This window comes from Phacochoerus africanus, chromosome 15 (assembly GCF_016906955.1).
Source record: "Phacochoerus africanus isolate WHEZ1 chromosome 15, ROS_Pafr_v1, whole genome shotgun sequence".
Taxonomy (NCBI): Eukaryota; Metazoa; Chordata; class Mammalia; order Artiodactyla; family Suidae; genus Phacochoerus; species Phacochoerus africanus.
Window position 1 is genome coordinate 127,383,615 of NC_062558.1, and position 23,098 is coordinate 127,406,712.

The window sequence follows — 23,098 nt, forward strand, 5'->3', positions numbered from 1 at the left end:
GTGTGCATTTATAAAAAATCATCCAAACTTTGTTTTTAAGATTCTGTGAGACAGACTGTCATTTACCTGACAAACAAAATGGTCTGGAAGGATAATTAATATAATCTTTACCTGCACTACAAAGCCCGAGCCAAAACATCCAGCCATCTAGCCAAGGCTGGTGGTTTAGAGCTCTGTTAACTCCTGCCAGTCAGAATCTCCAAAGGACTGATCAACTGCTGAGGTGAGGTGAGGTATTTATGTGAGACTAGCTCAGATAGAGAAGGGTGCTAGAATTAATTTTATCAAATTAATTTAAAATGCTTTGTGATCATGATGAAGGAATAAGCAGCTCAGAAAAGGCAAGAATACTTTCAGTGTCTAAATACCAGTGACTAAATACTGCCTGGTACAGCTAACACATATAGCCGTATATTAATTCCTTACCCTGGAAAGGGTGTGTGATAAAATATGGAACAAGTGTGTGTATTTTTGTATTCCCAAATATGTGTAAGACACATGCCAGCAGACTGATAACAGACATAGGAATGCAAAAAGAAGGAAGAGACACAAAATTAAATTCCTCAAAATAAACCGTTTTGTGGATTATTAAAAATTACTAAAGTTATCAAGTCACATAATTTTCTTAATACAGAATGTCAAGTTTGGGGAAACTAAACCAAACATGTCAATAACCACAACTGACCCTTAGTGGGCAACTGTTGGTCCTTTTTAATAAGTGTGGTGAGGAGAGTTTAAATCACAGCATAACAGAACTTGTTTAAGTGAATTAATAATGCAGTCTGTAGTTAGTATATCACATAGCAGTATTATTCAATTAGGGGAAATCACAGTTGAAAAACATTACATTTTAATTCCCTATGAGTAAACTGATAACTGCAACTGTAAAATCATCACTGGAAGAAGAACATGGAAACAGTCACGTATAATGAACCTACGGAAAGATAATTATCTCCAAATTTAGGAAGTACATTTACCTGCCTAGCCACCTTTTCAAGCCTATGCTTAGCATACGTGCAAAAATAAAATACAACTACTGCAATTATTACTATCATTTTCTTTTGCCCTTAGGTGAGAAACACCTGACAGCTTCATGCTGAGCCATGCTAACAAAACTAAACCTTTCACTTTCTTTAATAGTAAAATTACCATTGCTGAATCACTGTCATAAAAAAATGCATTCAAGTACATTACCACTTATTTTAAATAAACACCAATTTTGAAACAATCAACTTTGAAAAGCTGCATAAGTTATTTTTTTTTTAAATCCCTGATTACATTTCTATTTATTCCTTGTGGTAGACTGAAACATTGTATTTTTAGAGACTAACTACCACTTAATTTCTTTTAAAAACAACAACAACAAACCTGCATAATGTAGAACAGCAGTGAAGCAGGAAAATTATATGCTTGTCACTTATCTTCACTGTACATAAGAACTGTGATAAAATATGGTACTTGTGCCACATGAGCACAGAAGAAAACACAACTCAGAGCACACAGTTCAAGGTAATACTCAGAGGTTTGGACTTTCACCTCAATTCTGCACTCAGGACACTAGAGCATTCCCACCAAAGTCCTTGGGAAGCTTTGGACACAAGAGCATGTACTTTTCATCCCAGAATTAATAATACGTGTAATTAACATTGAGTATGAGGCTGCTAGTTTGATGCCAGCTCCTGAATTTTCAGCTTATCTCCGTATATCCTAGAAAGTAATTTTCATGCCCCAGTGCCTAACAATTTCCATGCTACTGCAGTGTCTCCATCAAAAAAGGATCAGACCTAAAACAGAAGCTTCTTTGGGGGCTTTTTAAATCACCTTAAACTGTTCAGTTCCATTTACCCAATTATCCACAAGTGCTGCAAACTTTGAGCATGACATTGGATTAGTGGTATGCACATTACCTAAAAAGATATCAACATTTGAATTTTTTGTAACCTTCTAAAAGAAGTCACACTTAATACAGTAATTAGAAAAAAAAAAAGTCTTATTTCTATAAAGATCCAAAAAAAAAAAAACAAACCCTACAAAGAATGTGTATTTTGCTAAATAGCTTACTTATATTTATAGGTCAACTACTTACAAAAGTGACATCAGAAAAGAACCTATATTCTGAATACAGTGACAAGAACAGAATGTCTATAGCCCTTGCCAATACATCAAAACTAATCATGTGCTTATTAAAAAGGACTTCTGAATATGTCAGCCTTCTGGTTTATGGATCAGCAGTTGGAGCTGTCCGTATCTCTTATTTTCTCAACGCTGTCTTCTTTGTATTCTGGTTTAATTTCGCCTTCACCATCCTTGTGTTGAGTTGGATCTTTTTCAGCAACCTGGTCTTTGGTTTGGGGTTCATATGTGGAAACAGGATCTAAAACTACAACTGGTTCAGCTTGTTTTTCACTGCCAATGTATTGTCTCCTGCATCCAGTGCTACTGGGAGGCCTAGGGGATGAACAGTTAAACAAAAAAATTAAAAGCAGAGAGAGAAAATATTTGTCTTTCATATTCCTCGATTCAGATGAGCAAAAAACCCAAAATGTTCTAAGTCTAATCAACATGCAAAAAGTGGTCTTTGAGGAGCCAGCCGTTTAAAAAAAAAAAAAAAAAAAGAAGAAGAAGAAGAAGAAGAGGCTATTAGATTACATATTAGGAGCACAAGGCCAGAAGAATGGCAGAAAAAGTCAGAGCAATTAACTTGCGGAAGTGTTAAAAGCCAAATGCACCTACCTGCTTAATTGCATGCTCTTCTCAGAGAAGCACAAAGCTCAGGGACACTGTGCATACCTCCCAATGCCTGCCACCCCCAGACTCCCGTCCCACCCCCAGGCAGCTGGAAGGAGCCAGTTAACCCCTTGCTTGTGTCCCGGAGTCCATGTGGTTGCAGATTATCTCTGAGGAGACTGCATCAAGGAGGGAAATAAATCACCCCCATCCCTGATGGACAGCTGAGAGGTGTGCCAGCTGCTGTCAACACTTGTAAGAGTAACTCTGGTCAGATCTAGGGAGGGATGACGGAAGGAACTAGGGCAGATAGGAGAATCCAGAGAATAAGTTGAAATGCTAAGTGACCATACACTTTTTCTACAAAGAATCATGTTTGAGAATTTTTTTTTTTTTTTTTTTTTTGCTTTTTAGGGCTACACCTGCAGCATAAGGAAGTTCCCAGACTAGGGGTCAAATAAGAGCTGCAGCTGCTGGCCTACGCCATAGCCATAGCCATGCAGGATCTGAGCCATGTCTGTAACCTACACCACAGCTCATGGCCATGCTAGATCTTTAACCCACTGAGCAAGGTCAGGGATCAAACTTGCATCCTCATGGATACTAGTTGGGCTGGTAACTTGCTGAACCACAACAGGAACTTCCAAGAAATTTCTTACTAAATTTCAAATGCAGTTTCTTTTGCCATCAAGGTTTCCTCTCTTCTCTTCTGATCTAAGAAGCTACTGCTTCTCAAGCTGAAGGGGTGACAACTTCCTTGTAGAAACAGAGATGTCCTGAAATGTTCCTCACTTGCCATGTGCCAGGAAATTAGGCTGTGGGCACCTGTTCCTCTCAGAAGTCATTGGTCAGGAGCTACCATCTAAAGGTCCTGGACTGCTGACCTGATGCCTAGAGGTTAAGGGGTATGTAGTGGGCAGGGCAAGGGCTATTCAGACTTATCTGGTCTTCCTGGCAAATGCTAGATATCAACCATGATCAGCACACCCCTGTCCCACCTCCACCTCTGGATGTCAGGACGTGTACTGGTGAACTGTTAGCCAAGGTCTGCCCACTGCTCTACCAGGCCCTTGCCAGGAGTTGATTTCTCCTATTCCCTGGCCCCTTGGTTAGATCTGCTGCTTAGATACTCTCTTACCGCCTAATACTTCTCCCTTGTTGGACTTACCACAGTTACAATTAAATAATGGCAATCAGTGGTTTAGCGTCTATCTCTTCAAATAAAATGTATGTGTCCACGAGATGGGCTGTTTAGGTTAGCTCACAGTTATACACCAGCACCCAGGGCAGATCCATTTGTGGAGTAAACAGATGGAGTAAACTAATGAACTTACTGTGTTTGAAAGGCTCAGAATGAATACACAGAAACCAAGGTTTGAGATGAGTAGGTATAGAGGTCTCTTATACAACAAAAGCAACAGAACCAGTGTTCAACTATTGAGACAAAGTGGCCTGCATGATCCAGCCACAGGTACCAAAAACTCAAACCCAGTGACGACAGTTTTATCACAAGTACTATGAGATTTGTCCAAATACTTGAAAACCACTCCCTAGGGCTATCCAGTTATACTCTGTGACTTGATCATCATTGATAAGTGACTATCACAAACTGTCTTCTTTGGAGGTGGTAAAAGCAAAGAGATGACCAGGAGCCTGAGAGGAAAGCTATAGTGTAGTGAGGACAGATTGCTTTATTTCTGCCTGCATTTGACGACACCCTTGTTATTAGAAAATACCGTGACACTGTCCATCCACCTTGGCCAAAGATCCACTACTCAAGATATCTGTCACTGTGCTTTGGGAATTAGTATGAGATATAGTTTCTCTGCTGCTACCTGCCTTAACTTTCTCTGATTCAGGCAACACCTAAAAGACTGAATCCATTAGGGCAGGGTCTGAGAACCAGAACTACCATGAATGGCCTAAGGGATTTATTAGAGGCAAGGAGAGAGCTAGTTGGGCAGTCTATGTGAGGCTGCTGATTCTGTGTATGATGCTGGGCCTGAAGTCAACGGTTCTTACAGCTGAAAAGGAAGATGGGTGGAAAGTGGCAAGAAGCTGAGGACAAATCAGAGCTGCATCTGCATCTGTCTCTCACAACCTCCAGTCCTGATGGTGAAGATGAGCTGCAGGGTCAGCTGGAACCCTTCCATATTAAATTGCACATGCACCTGGCCTAGAATTTGGGGAAGGTGGAGAAGATGGGGGGAGCTGGGGGAGCCAGAGAAACTATGTGCTAACTAGGTCACAACGTGCATAAATTGTAATAGGGCCTGCCCTACACAGACCTTCAGAGCATTTTTTTTTTTTTAAAGACTACTATGTCACTTCCATCTTCCAAATCTCATGCAAATTTTTCCTGTGGCCAACCTTAACCTGCAAGTAAATGGACAAGGGAATTCTAGGAAATGAAGCTCCAGCCAAGCTAAGCTGTTAGTCAAAGCTACACAAACTCTGCTGGTCAAGCCCCCAGTCTGGCTCTCCCACCCTGGGCTTGAGCCCACTGTATGTAAGCCAGCCAATCTGCTCTACACATGCAAAGGATCCATCTCATTCTAGGTGAGCAACTTCCATCAACCCATACTGACCTTCATCGCTTTTGCAGAACTACCATGGATGTTTTCATGGCCATGTGTGTCTGCAGGTGAAGGGGTGGTGAACACATCCTAAAAAGCTTTTCTTCATCAGCTGGAGGCTGAAAACTTCCAGGAAGTGCTCTCAGGGCTCCACAACAGCAACAAATAGGTGTTGATTGAACTGAAAACTCAGAAACTTTGTATTGCCAAGGCTGAAATTGTCCTGGAATTATCTCAGTCCAGAGTACTGCTGTTCTTTCCTGAAGTAAGCTTCTCGATAATAGAGGAATCTATTAAGTCACCTGTAGGCTCCAATTTGAGAACTCCTTTGTTGATTATCACTGAACTTGGCACAGTGGGAAATTTCTCTGAATCTATGTGTTGAGAGTGAGAGTAACTAGTGTCTTAAAGATAATGACCACTGACTTGGAACCCCAACGGGTTAAGGCTAAAAGGGATGGTGGCAATCATCCAGTCCAGCTGGTCCTTTTACAAATGAGGAAAATGAGGTGTGGAGAGGGAAAGAGCCTGACCTAAAATCATACAGCTCATTAGTGGCAGGGCCAGGACAAGAATCGGAAGCTCCCATCTCCTTGTTCCTGATTTTCCCACAACATCACACAGCTCTTTACCCAAGGCAACCCAAGGCATCTTCTACAAACATGACCATGATGCCACAGGCTAATTGTGGCATGTTTACTGATTCTTTCAGATCTATAAATATAAAATCCATCCCTTCAAGCTATCCCTTGGTTTTTTTTTTCCCTTTGTCAATTATAGTTAGCTCCTCCTGGTTTGACATCATTAAATCTATTCCTGGTTCCCTTGAGGAACTGCCCAGGAATGAAGGGCCTCCTTCTGGAATGAAGGGCCTTCCTCCTAGGCCTCATTCTAGCTCCATTCACATCTTACTGAAAGAGCCAGAGAGCCCTATCAGTCCTGGTGGCAAGAACCCAGGCTCTGCTCTAGACAGCCATAGTGGCCCTTCTAGAAGGTTAAATCTGAAGCTTCTCTCCCAAAGTAAAAACTCAGGTGCTCAAATACAACAATCCAATAGGAATTATAGTATACCAGTGTTCTGGTTCAGTTTTTGTACTTTGGTTCTTCATCTAAGAGCAGTAACCACAAATGAAGAATTAAAATTCGGTATCCACAAAGAGTAGGGCAGACCTTTGTGCTGCAAGATCTCCGAGTAAAACTTAAATTTTTCAGATGATATGAAGACAGAAATCATAGGATACTCAGGCTAGGAGGGATTATGACATGAACCAGTCCAACCTTTTCATTTGTCAGATGAAGACATCAAAGAACAGTGAGATAAATGATTTGTCCAAGGACATACAATTTGATCATAGCAGATACAGGATTAAAATTGTGGAATCTTGGTTTCCTGTCCTCTATTTTTTTTTTTTCTTACTACAACGTACTGGGAATGATTTTTGATCCATTCAAATAGATATTTTCATGGGTCATTTTAGATCGTCAGTGAAAGGCTATTTCGAGACAAAAAAAAAAAACAACAAAACAAAACAAAACCCCCAAAAAGCCAAATAAAAGCTAGGAGACAATATAGCAATTTATGCCACTCTATGAAGCCTGAGCCCCAATATAGCAATTTATGCCACTCTATGAAGCCTGAGGCCCAAGTACAACTTGGCTGCTCTTTCAGAAAGCTGCTACTTTTCCCCAACGTAAGAGAACCCGAAGATGAGGCTTGGACAGATGAAGCCAGTTGCTGGTAAGAGGAAAAACCCGACTCCAACGGGTCCTGGTACCAGAAGAATCAGAACAATTGGAAACGGTACTGCCCAAGCTGAACTTTATAATAAAGGGACCCAGTGATTTCTTAAGGCCGTATTACAAGGGATGAAAGTACAGCATTCTAATTTTTAAAAAGCACATCATTGTTTGCATTCAATGAAATTCCTTTCAGAATCAACTTTCCATGTTCCAATTATATTCAACAACATTCTAGCTAACATTTCGGCTGCAATTCAAATTAACTAAAGCCCAAAAGAGCCCTAATAGACATGGTTCTGAGCTCAATTGAATACAATCAAAGCTCATGAAATGAAGGGGGAAAAATGCTTATTTCATGCAAATTTTGCATATCGCTCAGGCTTAATTTTACTGATAATATAAAGGTGGGACATTTTGAACATTACAGTGAATGAAACTTTTAAGCGGTGAGAGTTATTTTATAAAATGCTACCTCTGAAAAGCTGATTGCCAAACAGTATAAAAATGGTTTGCGGCATAAATGCCAAGTTCATTTCTATTTCACTTCTGAGGTAACTATCTTTCAAATCGCAACAGCTGGACTATTTAACACAATCTGGTGAATCAAAGTATAGTTCTTCTCTGGTCTCCCAGTGGGACGCCTGCATTAGTCTGTGGCAGCCAGCCAACAGATGACGCGCAGCCGGACGGTCTGAACTCTGTTTCATTTACAATAAAAACGGATAAAACGGCAATCATATTTACCACCTTCAAGGACAGAAAACGGCAAGATTTAAATTTGTCTTTAGAAAGTAGTTTCCTAGGAAAACTCCAAAGATGAAGTCAGTTTTTATTCTCCCTTGCATAAAAATAAAAAGTCTTAGTTTTTTTTCCCCCAAGCCCTTTTTACAGTTACTACAGCAGTGAACAGGAGTGGTGTTACAGCAGAGGTAATTTTTATTGTCTCCCTCGAACACCCTGTTTTCAGGATATTTTAACAAACGTGTCCAAAATTTCCCCGAAATAAAGTTTCAAACATAAGGTGAAACTTCCTGTATTATTACTAATTCTAATACGGTTAAATATAATGATGGAAGGACAAAGCTGATTTCTTTTGGCTTTGTGTACTTTTATAAACTCCACTTTATAGATAATGCTTACTGGACAGTATATTACACTGTATTAAAACAGACATGTTACTGATGTCATATTAAAATACAAAACTTTCATTTTCCTTTTTTATTCACTAGGGAAATTAAGATATTCATGTTAACCAAAAGTTAAAATAATCAATTCTCTGAATTCTCATACATCCTAAAATATTAAAATGTCTTTTTAGTTATGGTGAGGTAAATCAATTTGTTAGTAAAGGTGTACATTTAGAAGGGTTTAAAAACAAAACAAAACAAAACTCCTTTTTAGCGCAAAGAACAAATTAGCTTGCCAATTTGGGTCAGGTTCTATTTGAAGGAAAAACATAGAATTTTAAATTTTGAAAAATAACATCATTAAAAAAACAGAATGCTGTCATGGTTGAAAATCTGACATCAGCTTCTAGAGGCTGATGTGCTATCAAGATTCACAAGAATTCCTTTTTAAGAGAGGTAACAATGGCTGCGCAAAGACCTCCGTGTCCACACTGAGCCGTATTTTCTTTGGTGGGGTAACTGCAGCACAGGCATCTCAGTGCATGGGTTACATCCCAGACCACAGTACATGCTGTGAAGCCTTGTCCCAGTTCTTTTATTCCTCTAGTGTAAGCTGGACTGTGCACATTTACAGACTCCAAAATACACTGGCCCAGGGAGGCTGAGGAAACTGAACTGTTCTCACCAGCAAAATCAATGATAAAGCATGAGCTAAGATTGACTTTAGTTCAGGCAAAGATTCTGAAATGTGTATGATACAGTTTTGGGGCCATTTTAAAGCCTTTTGTAATTTTGTACAACTTTAAGTCACCATGGAAAATCCACTGCTATCTCAGCTAGGAAATGTGTTATTTAAAAGAGGTATTTTAAGAGACATAAAATCTTCCAAAAAATTCACCATATATAATGCTGGCTCCTCAGGAAAGCTGCCATGCACAAAATGTTTGCATTTTCCTTCCTAATTTTCAGAACAATATTTTTAAATTTTGAAAGATTTTTCCTTAAATTTACTATATTATGTACTTTAAACTTTTAATTCAGTGTGCTTCTTTTCATACAGTTATATGACAAAATGTATTTCAGAGAAAAGCATTTATTAAGTTTCAAGAGGTCAATTTATCCTCAGACTGGAAACTGCATTTAAGTTTTAATCAGCCACTTCTATTTGAATAAATTTAAAAACTTTTCACTACTTCACTATACAAAAATGAAAGAAACACAAATACTGTAGAGACTATTGAAAGATGTTTTTAAAAAATTACAAAGCACCAAAAGCAATTTGGTTCTCCAGGCAGAAATGACGTATTTTATGATCACTCTCTTAAAGTCATAGGTGTTTGCAACTGGAGGCACATGGTAGAAGGCAATTAATTCTCTGAGAGAATTGAGAATTACTTAGCAGCATTTTAACAGTTCTTTTGAGACTTATTCAACAGAGTTTTAACACTAGGTATAATACTGCCTCAACAATTAATCTGGAAGAAGTTCCTGTCTGTAGAGCTACTCAAAACACCTGTAAGACAAAGCTGACAGGCGGATCCACGGAGCAGCTCACAGGAAAACCTCAGAGGGACGGGAGAAAAGAGACTCAGTGAGGAGATCTCAACTTCCAGAACATCCAGTTGTTCTCCTAATTTTGTTGTTAAAACTTAATTGTCCATGTACAGGCACACATAGAGAACCTTTGTAGTGGTGCTTTGCTGAGCAGAGCTGTTTCCTGCAGTGTCAGTACACAATTCAGCGGTACTAAGATTACAGTTGAGAGCTGAGAAAATCCTTTAATTGTATAAGAGCATCAGATTAAGCAGAAACTTCCATGGAGTTCATTCTGCTGTCTAGTAGTCTCTTCTCAGAAATAAATGTTTACGAAGTACATGGAAGGTGCCCTCCTTCCTCTCCTCTATACTATGCATGCAAACACCTCCCCCGCCACACACACACAAAAAGGGAGAGAGGAGAGGAGGAGGGAGAAAATGGTAGAGATGGGAGCAGCAGGAAGAAAACTCACTCTTTCCACCACAAGGACTAAAAGAACTTCTCTCATTCCCCTTTGAACAAAATGTTGACCCAGATCTGTCTAGAAGAATAGTATATGACCAACCAAATTAATTTCCAGCTGAGATCAATATGTGAGACAATAATTTTATGCCAAGTTTCCCTAAATGTAAGCTGCAAATCTCAATTTCTATTTGGTAACATATCTCAAAAGCTTAGATTCTCCAGCTTCAATTCAAAAGAGCAATACTTTTCAATCTCATTTTTCTACATTAGTTTCACACTGGAAAGAATGGGGAAAAAAATGAAAGAGACCAGTTAGAGGTAAATCTTACTTTTAATTCAAAACCTGAAAGGCAGTTAGATTTTTTTTTCTTTCAGAGAAACATCTGACTACACTATGAAACATCTAAAATTTATCGTTTATCAACTACCCTTTGGTATCCAGTCAATGGCTCAAACAAGATAAACTCTTGCAAAAATAAATCTGTGAGGCCAAAAGTCACATTTAGAGGCATCACAGATCTCGAAATTAAGTGCAAATTAAAATAAAAATAGTTTCATTGGAAATGATCATTTTTCTGTTGAAATGGAAGCCCTGTAATTGCTATATGGGTTTTTGTTTTTTAAATTCTTTTGGGGCACAATGTGATTTGTTTTGACCTCCCAAACTAAAAAAGCAAGTTAGCTGCCTATCTAATGGTTAAAACAGAAGTTTTAAAGAGCCTGATAAGCTTAGAGTTTTGGGGAAATCTGGGATTAAAGAGAAGCATGATGAATTAGAGAAGTGTTAACTGGAAGGGTGTCCAGAAACTTTGGCTTAAAAGCATCTCTGAGAATGACCAAGAGATGAGGACACAGGTATGAAATCGCTGCAAATCACACCAATTACAATGGAAACTGGATTCTCCCCTTGAAAGCAAGGTTTTAGAGATGTAACAAGAGGAACTAAAAAAATCATCTTTGAGGCTGACCATCTTGTTTAATTGTAACTGTCAGGAGGATAGCCACCTTCCTGAAAGTAATTAATAGAAAAAGTGCACTCAGTTGAATAAAGCTCAATACAGACAAGTACGGCTACTTCTAGATGAGACTGTGCAGAGATGAAAAAGCAAGATGGTGAGAACACAAGAAACTCTTGCGTCTCTGCCTGACCGAGACGCAGACCTCTTTTAAGACCTGCCTACCTCTTTCTCCATACTGTTGGCCCCTTGTCCTGCCTTGCTACAGAACATGGATGTCCTCAAATACGACGACCAGTGGACATTTAAGCACAAACTCAAAGGAGCTAACTGGTAACTGACCAAAGATGAAGCTGACTCATAGAAGTGCAGCATAAAGTGGGTAAACAGTAACATTTATTTTGGGCTGTAGAGTGTGTGTTTTTGAAACTGTATTCACAGTGATTCATCTTTGTACGCTCATATGATCATTTAGTACAACACCTTTCTAATCCAAAGATTACAGTCATAAATTTTCAAGATATTTGACTTCTGGGAATGAACTAATCTTCATGTTTGAAAATGTCAATATATTTTAAAAAATGTGTGAATGATATGCCAAAGACAAAAGCAGCTTAAGCTGCTATTCTAATATGGTAATTTCCAAAGTTAATTTGTGAAGCATGACTATTGCACATTTGACATGAAAAACATTAAAACTATTTTCCAACTACTCGTTTTAAGTTTTCTTGTAGTACTTTTTTTGGGGGGGTCTTTTGTCCTTTTAGGGCCACACCAGCAGCATATGGGGGTTCCCAGGCCAGGGGTCTAATGGGAGCTGTAGCTGCCAGCCTACACCAGAGCCACAGCAACACCAGATTTGAGCCACATCTGTGACCTACACCACAGCTCACGCCAACGCTGGATCCCCAACCCACTGAGCAAGACCAGGGATCGAACCCGCAACCTCATGGTTCCTAGTCAGATTCGTTTCCGCTGTGCCACAATGGGAACTCCTGGAAAAGATACTTTTTTTTTGTCTTTTGTCTTTTTTTGTTGTTGTTGTCGTTGTTGCTATTTCTTGGGCCGCTCCCGCGGCATATGGAGGTTCCCAGGCTTGGGGTTGAATCGGAGCTGTAGCCACCGGCCTACGCCAGAGCCACAGCAACGCGGGATCCAAGCCGCGTCTGCAACCTACACCACAGCTCACGGCAACGCCGGATGGTTAACCCACTGAGCAAGGGCAGGGACCGAACCCGCAACCTCATGGTTCCTAGTTGGATTCGTTAACCACTGCGCCACGACGGGAACTCCTGGAAAAGATACTTTAATTGCTTAGGTTAGCCTTAGGAAAAGGAAGGAAAAGGCAAGAGATGACACGATCTATGAGTATGCAGGAGGAGCAGGATGTATCATAAGGCAAATGGAGCAATTTAGCTACAGAATCATTGCTTCCTATGGGAGAAAACTTCCTCCAGGAGAAATAATTTTCTTACCTGCCATTCCTAAAGCTCTCAATATACTCAACATAGTATGCTATAGTTCAAATGCATGGCTTTGTTCAAATGAAATCTGACCCAACTATGGACTAGGAATAGAATTTTGAGCAAACTGGTTATATCACTAAGCCTCAGTTTTCTCATCTGTAAAATGGAGATAATGTCCACTCTGTACCTTTGGAAGAATGAAAATAACACATGAAAATAGCGGCTTAATAAATGTTAGTGAAATGTTAGTAACAACAAGACACCATAGAAGCAAATTCCAAAATCCTGATACCCTCCAATTGGAAAGTGGCTCCATTACTCAGAGCCTCCATCTATAATCAACACAGCTATCCTGCCTATAGCAATTTACACACACTTCCTCTTGGAAGAATGTTATTATAACATGGATATATGTTAGTATATATTAACGAAGAGAAATAGAAAATATTAACAAAAAAAGAGAGGAAAAAGACATACAATGGGGAGTTCCCATTGTGGCTCAGTGGTTGACGAATCCGACTAGGAACCATGAGGTCGTGGGTTCGGTCCCTGGCCTCATTCAGTGGGTTAGGGAACTGGTGTTGCCACGAGCTGTGGTGTAGGTCACAGACGCGGCCTGGATCCCGAGTTGCTGTGGCTATGGAGTAGGCCAGCGGCTACAGCTCTGATTAGACCTGGAGCCTGGGATCCTCCCTAAGAAATGGCAAAAAAAAAAAGACATACAATGGAAGGTAGTAGGCTTATATTTTTAATCCCCAGATGTTTTCCCATTTACTTCGCTTATCCCAATCAAGATCATCAGGCTTCCCCATTCCTTTGAAAACAGAGCTAACATATCTCAGGTGCCTCACACAGGATTGAAGTGGATGACAACTCTACCCACATCTAGGTATTATACTGCATTTTCTTACTGCTCAACTTACATGTGCTTCTGAAATATTCATTTCCTAGTTACCCATTAATCAATGCCCCAGAATGTGTAAATTTGGAACTAGTCAACTTAACTAGAGGTAAAGAAGCAAGCTTTGGCTTGACTGTATTGCATGGTACTTTCTGACTGTACTGCATGGTATTGTTCTGTACATGTGGTCAGGAGACATGCCAAGTGTCTGTGTCACATTTTAAAAAATGCAACTGCAATGGTGGCAAACTGATGGCTATTTCTAAAAACTGAATCCACTTGCAAAAGCCAAAGTCATTTGGAAACATAGATTGAACATACAGTGGTGATTAAAATGGGCTATGTAATTTTTTCACCAAAATATACAAATTCTTTTATAGGACCAGCAGAGTGGCTCTAAAGCACTTTCTTAGCTACTTTTTCCACCTCAAAATAGAGAGGGAAGATTGTCCAATTTATTTCCTCTGTGATCAGGTATCTCTAATGCAAACAGATCTAAAAGTATCTGGAACAATAGTGACAGGGTTAGAATGAACATACTGACCTCTAAGACTATGACCCTCCAGGATAACACTCATTTTGATTTAGACTTGTTAAGTGCCCATGATGTAGCTTGAAAATTAGTTATGTTACATTTCTAGGTGTGTGTTTTACTACAAATCCATATTGAGGGTAAAAAAAAATATGTGCTCATTAACTCTTGTCCTTTATCTTAACTGTGAACATCTTTATCAAGAAACCACATTTGAGAGGAATTATTGGGGTTCTAGAGCTGAGAGAGACTCTGGAGAGAGCCTCATCTGCTTGCCTCAATTTTAGGTAAGAAACAACACAACAAGAAAACAAAACAGAGATCACATGATTTCCCCAAGGAAATCTGGCCCCTGTCAATAACCCAGGTGTTCAGTACCTAAGCTTTCATCTCTCGCTTTTGTCTCTGATAATCCCAAGGTCAGCATTATCATTTTAATGTAAGACAGAAAAGGAATTTCCTGAAATGATTTTCATATGTTATTTATTTTCCAGGACAACCCTACAAGGTAGGTATCATTACACTCATCCTCCACATGAGGAAACAGTCACAGATTAAAGAACTTGCCCGAGGTCATAAAGATAATAAATAATAAATAGTAAACCCAAGATGTGACTGTAGAGCTGGAGTTCTGGAAACAGCTCAATGCTGCCTGCCACATCCACATTGGAAAGACACTGGTTTAGAAAGCTGGCCACACTGTGCTTCCCTGTTCCTCCTTGTCAGTCTACTGGCTTTTACTGGTGAAAATACGAATCATTTTTGTTTTCTTGACCCTGTGCAACACTCAGCTTATTTCCAGATACTAGAGCTGTCTGAAAGTAATGAAATAGTTACCTTTTTAAAACTCTATAATGTGGAATTTTTCCTATTTTATATTGACCATCCAAGCCATTGATCAGTTTGAGTCAACGAGTCTTACTCTATTTTTTGTGTGTGTGTGTGTCTTTTTGTCTTTTTTAGGGCTGCACCCGCAGCATATGAAGGTTCTCAGGCTAGGGGTCCAATGGGAGCTGTAGCTGCCAGCCTACACCACAGCCACAGCAATGCCAGATCCGAACCACGTCTGCGACCTACACCACAGCTCATGGCAATGCCGGATCCTTAACCCACTGAGCGAGGCCAGGGATCGAACCTGCAACCTCATGGTTCCTAGTCAGATTCGTTAACCACTAAGCCACGACGGGAACTCCTCTTATTCTGTTTTAACATGGTCAGAGTACTCTGCATCAACAAGAAAGAGCATGAAAAGCACAAATAAGACTTATGTTCTTCATTGCTTGGCCAGCTCTTTACCTCTCACAGCATAAAGGGAGATTATGAGCATAATTCCTGTCTGGATAATAACTCATCAGAATTAGTGAAATTCAAATTCACTATTAGTTTTAAGATATTATTACTAGATAGTATATACTTACTAGAAATGATTAACAGAACACAAATATTTCTAAAGTTATTATTAAAAGGGAAATAGACGCCATTAGGCTTTTCCAAGTCCTGATTATCTTTTCCTTCCTTTTTCTTCTTTTTTTCTTAAAAAAAAAAACAAAAAAACCTTAGGCTGGTAACAAGAATGTTAATTTTAATTAATCCTTGCAATTAAGTACGAAAGCTATCTCTTGCTATCTCATAAGTTCCTAAGAAATAAATCCACATATCTCTGGCTCTATAATATACCAGACAGGAGTTAGTCAATTATTTGGAATACACACATATGTTGATTTGGGAAAAGTAAACTTTTTGGCAATGGCTTGATGCTATTTAATTTTCTGGCTAAGTGAAAATCGTATCCAGAAAACATCTTTGTTTCCTCCTTTAAAAGGTTTCTTAGTAGGTTAGCAAATTTTCCTGTCCACTTGAGGCCAACCAAGTGAGCACAGCTGAATCTTTCTTTTACAACTGGGTATTCTGTTGTCTCTGATAAATTTATCTTATGTAGGTACAAAGATGCAAAAGATATGCAAGACTGAGCTGAATGTAAGCGACTCCTGGGCATTCAAAAAAATGTTTAAGAGTTCCCATCGTGGTGCAGTGGTTAACGAATCCGACTAGGAACCATGAGGTTGCGGGTTCGGTCCCTGCCCTTGCTCAGTGGGTTAACGATCGGGCATTGCCGTGAGCTGTGGTGTCGGTTGCAGACGCGGCTCGGATCCTGCGTTGCTGTGGCTCTGGTGTAGGCTGGCGGCTATAGCTCCGATTCGACCCCTAGCCTGGGAACCTCCATATGCCGTGGAAGCGGTCCAAGAAATAGCAAAAAAAAAAAAAAAAAAAGGACAAAAAAAAAGTTTAAAAAACCAAATAAGCAACCAAACAACCCCAAATCTCTAATATTTAGCTTGTGCATACATGTTACTGTTAAACAATGGGGGACTGTTGGTTGAATGTTCTAATTAATTGTTATCCTGCTGTTTTATTGATTCTAGAGATGTATTTTCCTTCATTCATTCGATAAGTACTTCCTGAGAGCCTACCATAAGGCAGAACATTTTCCAGGTGTTTGAGACACACTAGTGAGAAAAAAATTTCCTATCCTCATGGCGCTTACATTCTAAAAGGAGAAGAGAGAAAATAGGCATATATATAATAAAGTACACAGTATGTTAGAAGATAACTGTTATGGGGGAAATGGAGTAGGATAAGGAGGAATCAGAGTTTAGAAAGAAGAGTCACCATTCTAAGTAGGGTGGCCAGGGTGGGCCTCATGGAAAAGACGACGTCTGAGCAAAGCAATGATGATGATGAGATGGCACAGCTACTGGGGGAGGGCATACAAGGTAGAGGGGACAGCACAAGCAAAGAGCTGGGGTAGAATGATGCTGGGCCAGACAGGCCAAAGTGGAGGGCAGAAGGGAGTGGTACGTAAGAGTGGTAGGGACCTGTGTGTGTGTGTGTGTGTGTGCGCATGTGTGCAATAGTGTATGTATTAGAGGCTACTGGGATTGAGATCCTCCCTTGACCGTGATTCCCCATCAAGAGCCAATAGTGCCACTTACCTGAAAAACACTATGGCGGTGCTTCCACAGATCGAAATAAAAGTGCCATTACTAGAATGCAAGGACACTTTTTAAAAGCAAAGGAGACATTTCACTTTTCAACTGCTGATCTCACTTCAAACTGCCTTGACAATTTCAGTCTACGAGATAAGACAATGTGGTGGCCTCTACCTTATGGTTAGCATAACAGAGTGAGCTGACTCGTCAAAGCCAGCCAGAAGCAGCTTCAAAAATATCCCTTCTCACTTCTGGGAGCTAAACCAGGTTTAGAGGAGCTAAGAAATCACATGAGTTTTTATTTTTAAAGCTTACATATGACTACATTAAGTTAAATTTCTTTTGCTTGTTATAAAGCTAGGTTTAAACATAAATGAATGAAGCATGCCTGTTTGGGAAGTGAATAATTACCATGTACATACACACAATACTTGGATTCATTTGGATAGTCTAATTGTACTTAAACACATTTTTCAGAAAGGCACTCTTCTGTGCTAAATGACTGTCAATATGAAAATGCATGGCGTTAGTTATTTCAGCTAAAGAATGTCAAGAACTGAATAATCAAGCATTAGGTTACAAAGTTTAAAAGTTAATACAGCAGCACAGAGTATTTGTATTAGCGCTTTAAGCAGATAAATTGAAACATGTCTCTTAAGCAGTCATTGAACAAGCAAGATGAGAAATAAATTGAGCTTCACATAGGCCTTTATGGCATCTAACAACTGTGTCTGTCAACACATGGATCCTTTTCACTGTCAATTCAGCACACATTTTGCAGACCTTGGGCCTGCAATTATTTCATTTCCTTTCTTGGAAATGTAATTTCCACTTACTTTTGGAGAATAAAAGGCAGACAAAAGGAGGAAGGAGTTGCAGTATTTTCTGATTAAGATTGTGTAAAATGGTAAAAGAAAAAAAATCTATGCACACACATTGAAGCATTTCTCAGAAACTAACTTGTCTCGGCCAAATTGCTTTTGTGTCTGGATATTGGTTCAAATGTAGCCAGACTGTTGATGTCAAATTAGGTGCTAAACAAATTTAATAAGAAAGATGAAGGATGAATAAAGATCATCTTTCTGTTAGAGCTGTTCAAATGACTCCAGTCAAAAGAAAGGAAACACATGACTGCCGGAGAAAATGTACTTTTAAATACAATGACATTAGATAAACTGTACATCAGCAAAGAAGGTCATTCATTCCAAAAGAGGGGGGGAAAAGTTAATAGTAGTAGTAAGAGAAAGGCAAGAGTGGAAAAAAGTACCAGTTGGCAAAAATAGATCTAAATTGAATTTCAACTTAATTTGTCCAGGCTTCACCTTTTAAACTAAGACAGGTAGAGCTACAGAAAAGGGTTCTTTCTCTCCTGATAGAACAGGAAATCAGAGGTTTAATTAACCGTGATTACAATATTCGTTGATCTGATTTGTCTCACCTCTTCCTTTTCTTTATGTGACAAACCAGCTGACATCCTGGCAAGAGAACTAAAGCAAAACTAGTCTAATTTCAAAAAGAGCTTGCCTTTGTTATAAAACAAATTGATCCGCCACCAGATCTGTCTGAAACGCATTCAATAGCAGGATTAACTCTTTGACAATCAAAGTGCCACTTTTAAGTCAGTCTATCTACATAACTCTACGTAGCATGTTTTCAGTCTCAGGATAGAGCAATATTAAGGCCCATCTTTACTTGAAAACTGGAAAATAAAGTTGTAAAAAATGTACCCTTCAAAGCACATTTGAAGATCTAGTATCTTCTTTGGCTGCTTGTGAGCCATTAAGAGGAATGATCTAAGTATTTAATCTGGAAAGAATGATTGAGTGTCTTTTGACGCCGAATAAGGATCATCCAAGTCAGTTCTTTGTATAGAAGAACCTGATTACAAAACCAGTTTAGGGAAGGCATTCCCTTTATATGTTTGTGTTTGGCATCAGAATAAGACCTCTAAGCCAGGAGCCCAGAATCAAAAATTGGCTCATCAAACAGAGGAAGAAGAGTATTTACTGACTAACCAAATCAAAATCTTTCTACAGAGAAACAAAGCAAAGTAACACACAAGTTAGTCATGACAGATGTTTCTACACACTATTTAGTAAAGAGCAGCATTACTTACTCAAAGGTAACCTTGGAACTTGTGCATCCTTCCAATTTACACGACCCTTCACCTGGCTCAGGTGTTGGGGGGGACGGACTGTTGAATTCTGCCTCCAGAGTTTTCTTGTTCAAGGCTGTTTTTGTTACACTGGATACAGAACCCAACACTGGCATGGATTTGGACTCTGAGGTGGCTAATATTCCAGTTGGACCTTAAAACCAAACACATACCTCAAGTTTAATAATTCTGTTCGATGCTTATTAATATGGTACTGAAAAACAGATTAGCTGAAAATCCCTCAGGAAGTGAAAGGCCAAATTCTGTTATAATTTCAAGAGCCTGCTGGAAAATGTTCCTATTAGAAATCTGCTCTGCTTTGGTGGTACTAGTGCTTTTCAGTGCCCTAGGACCACGCTGAGAAATTGTGTACAGACCTTTAATAAACCATAAAAGGCCAGGCCAAGGCTCCCTCAACTGACCAGAGTCCTTAGTAATACTGGAATTGTGAAAACTCTTTACTTCTCACAGAGTATGGCTTTCTGACAGCCCTAGGTGAACCATTTGGCCTCTCAAGAGTTAATTCTTCCCAAAACTCAGCTCTGATTTTAAACAGAAAATGGAATGATGTCAAAAGGCTCTTTTCAAACAGCTCATGGCTTCTTGAGCATTAAACAGCTTTTATGAACATTTTCATTTTAATGTGATTGAGAAGTAAGTGGATTTACTTCCTGTTAAAATACAGACACAGGATTATAAAAATTCAGTGGCAAAGAGTTTGGCTGTTTTAACATTTGGACTTTTCTACTCTTTGGATTAGATCAGAAAACTCTAATAGGGCTTGTTACTAAAATTATTGGCATATCAATCTAAAACGTATGAGCACTGAAGCTAATAAGCTCCATCATTACTTTTTTTCTATCTTTGGTTAGTTAGATACTGTCCTAGACAGTTTTTTTCAAAGCAAAATTAAAATATGTCTTTCTTGAAGCTTCAGGAGGAATCCTTTTAAAACAAAGCAATTTACGAAATGTCACACAGGTACCAATAAAATGAGAACTCTTTAAAAAAGAGAACAACCAACCTTGAAAGGTGCCACTAAGAAAACGACAAAAATTGGGAGTCTCTTTATCCTTAAGAGATGTCAGATCATCTCCTAAAATGGAAAGTACTAGTGGGTACAATCCAAAATTCCTAGCTAATCCTTGATCATTCATATTAAGCCAGTTAGACAATTCTTTCTCTACCTAAATCTCAGATTTTACACTTCTAGCTATATATAAATATGTCTGATGTATTGCGACAGTATAACATATGAACTCCGAAAATGAAGTTCTAATTTGAAAAATCTATCCAAGAGGGGCTAGAAAATTGTTCAGCCGTTCTGTCAGTGTACCTCCTTTAGCCTTACTCCATGTGGGAGACACAGACCCTCCTCTGTCAACTGGAAGGCCTCAACTCACAAAGCATCAGTGTCGGTCTTCCTCATTTATTTCTTCTATATCATCCGAACAGACAAGTTTGTGACATTATTGAATATTCTGTTCAAAAGGCCTTTCCCTCCTGCCTGTGATAAGTCTCATATTTCATGAGGATGTGGGAGTAAAGAAAAGGGCAGAAAGATCAAGAAAGTCCATTCCTGAAAATGTAAATATGAAGCTAAAGTCAAGATTTGATTCAGAGCAGCCCTATTCTGCCCTTGGATAATCGTGGACCACAACACTAGATAGCTTTAAACAAGCTGTCCTTGTAGAAAAGCAAGATCTGTTTCTGAATACACACCAACGCCTGCTGCTTGTTCTGCAACTGAAGCCAATTAAAAGGAAGGGTGAGTGAGTGAGCTGAGCCAGAGCTCATTTTTCTTACATACAAAAAGAAATAAAGAAAAATGCTTAATATTTAAGATGATGCTGATGCTGATTAATATTATTATTACTGCAGCCTATTTGAGCTGTCCAGTGTTTTCCAACAGGCACTTGCTACTCTTTGAAATGTCAGTTTTGGAGTCTAGATTAAACAAGGGAATACCAGTTAGGTCCATATGAAAAATTCTAAAGAAAAAGGTGCTTCCCTGGCCACTGGAGGAGATATTAACTTGGGATTTGAGTTCTGCCAACCTCAGGCTGCCTCTGCCTCTCTTAATGATGCTTCCTCCTTTCTCCACCTTGTGACCTCACCTTCCGCTTTCCCATAAGCCTTGGTGTGATGAAAAAAAAATCTCAGAGATTCAGGGAACAAACTCATCAAACTCATTTCTGTAATTTGTTCCCCCTATGCAGTTGTGCTGCTTTAGCTTATTTCTTCCTCTTCTGGCATTTTTATCTTGTCATTCCATAACTTTTATAAAAAGATCTACATGGTAATAAATACTGCTGCCAGTTTGATGCTAGAAAAAATTTTAAACAATGTAAAAATGGCATGATTTCTTTCACTAGATGATAGAATTCCTAAGCTCCTTCCCCCCCTTCCCCCTGCCTTTTTTGCTTTGACTACTAGAGAATTTATAAGAAAATTTCTGCTCACCCACAAGTATGTTTCTTCTCCACCCTACCAATTATACAGTTCTTTCTCTATCCAAATATGAATGATTCTACTGAATATTATCTCTCGCTCTCTTTTTTTTTTTTGTCTTTTTGCCATTTCTTTGGGCCACTCCCGTGGCATATGGAGGTTCCCAGGCTAGGGGTCGAATTGGAGCTGTAGCCACTGGCCTATGCCAGAGCCACAGCAACGCGGGATCCGAGCCGCGTCTGCAACTGACACCACAGCTCACGGCAATGCCCGATCGTTAACCCACTGAGCAAGGGCAGGGACCGAACCCGCAACCTCATGGTTCCTAGTCGGATTCGTTAACCACTGCGCCACGACGGGAACTCCTGAATATTATCTCTTATTCTAACTTCCTTCAAATGACACCTTGGCTATTTATATATAAGCGGAATATAATCAATAAAATGAAAGATTTAAAGATGCCTGTAAAATATGTTCCTCCCTTGCTCCACACTTTGAAATATTTAAATTTTCACACTGACTAAAATGACAACGCTTCCTCATTTCTCCCATGGATAACTGTGAAATAGTGAGGGCTGCATGTTTGGCTGAGTCAGTGGAGTAAGAATGCCTCTCAAAGAACAAAAAGGTCAGTGGCAAGACACAAAATATTAAGCCACAGAGCACCAAAATGGCATCTACAAAGTCCTAAAAATAAATGATGACTACACGAATACTTTAAGGATGAAACGAGGCAAAAGTCACAAGCATTGATCAAGTCACAAATGACTAATGGTTCGTTACGGAGGCTGGTAAATGCCTGTAAGGCAATCGTAAGAAAAAAAGTTCCTTAAGGAATCCCTTACTTTTCCTAAGAGGTGGTTACTGGGAGGTGGGGGATAATTCTTACAGGATATTAACAGCAGAATTTCTAGACCAAACTAAAAACTGAATGACTGATTTTTTTTTTCCCCCAAGGAAGTCCATTAATGCTTCATCTTTTTATAATAAAGGTTTGGCTGGTATAATGTTGCTTCTGGTTCAAGGACCCAATTTACTCAACTGAGTAAATCCCTATGTGAAACCTAGAGCTTCGTTATCCAAAAAACCCAATCCTAGCAATTTAAACTTGGTAAACATGCAAATTTAAATGGTTATGATGGACTAACTGGAGTTGACTGAACAGAATCCTTAACAGATTCAGCTCATTAGCTATGGTTGCTATTAATTTTACTTTAGGGTAGTTTTTCAAACCAGCCTCCTGACAACAAGGGGGAAATCTCATAAAGGTTTCTGCTAATGACCAAGCTGATGGAAAAAACCCGAAGATATATACAGTGAGTTCTGGAACAACATTCTCTGTTCTAATACACTTGTATCATGACATAAATGTAAACTGAGCTCAAGACACTCAGATGGTCATTTACAGTTGGTGACAGAGCTAGACTTTCTCATTCACTTGGTTCACAGGCAGAGACAATAAACTAAGTGAATATG

The 23,098-nt window shown here is 39.2% G+C and overlaps 1 protein-coding gene across 3 annotated transcripts in view; it reads right to left on the reverse strand.

Moving 5' to 3' along the window:
* Positions 1–554: 554 nt before the first annotated feature.
* Positions 555–23,098, reverse strand: part of SHTN1 (shootin 1) — a 102,008-nt gene continuing 79,464 nt past the window's right edge. The window contains exons 16-17 of one of the 3 annotated variants that reach the window (XM_047762012.1): positions 19,133–19,325; positions 555–2,448 (exon numbers count right to left, since the gene is read on the reverse strand). In XM_047762012.1, the coding sequence (XP_047617968.1) occupies positions 2,226–2,448; positions 19,133–19,325 (416 nt within the window). In that variant the 3' untranslated portion in view covers positions 555–2,225. Of the gene's footprint in view, positions 2,449–7,961; positions 10,449–19,132; positions 19,326–23,098 lie in introns of those variants that run through there. The other 2 variants (XM_047762013.1, XM_047762014.1) reach the window with 2 other exon arrangements.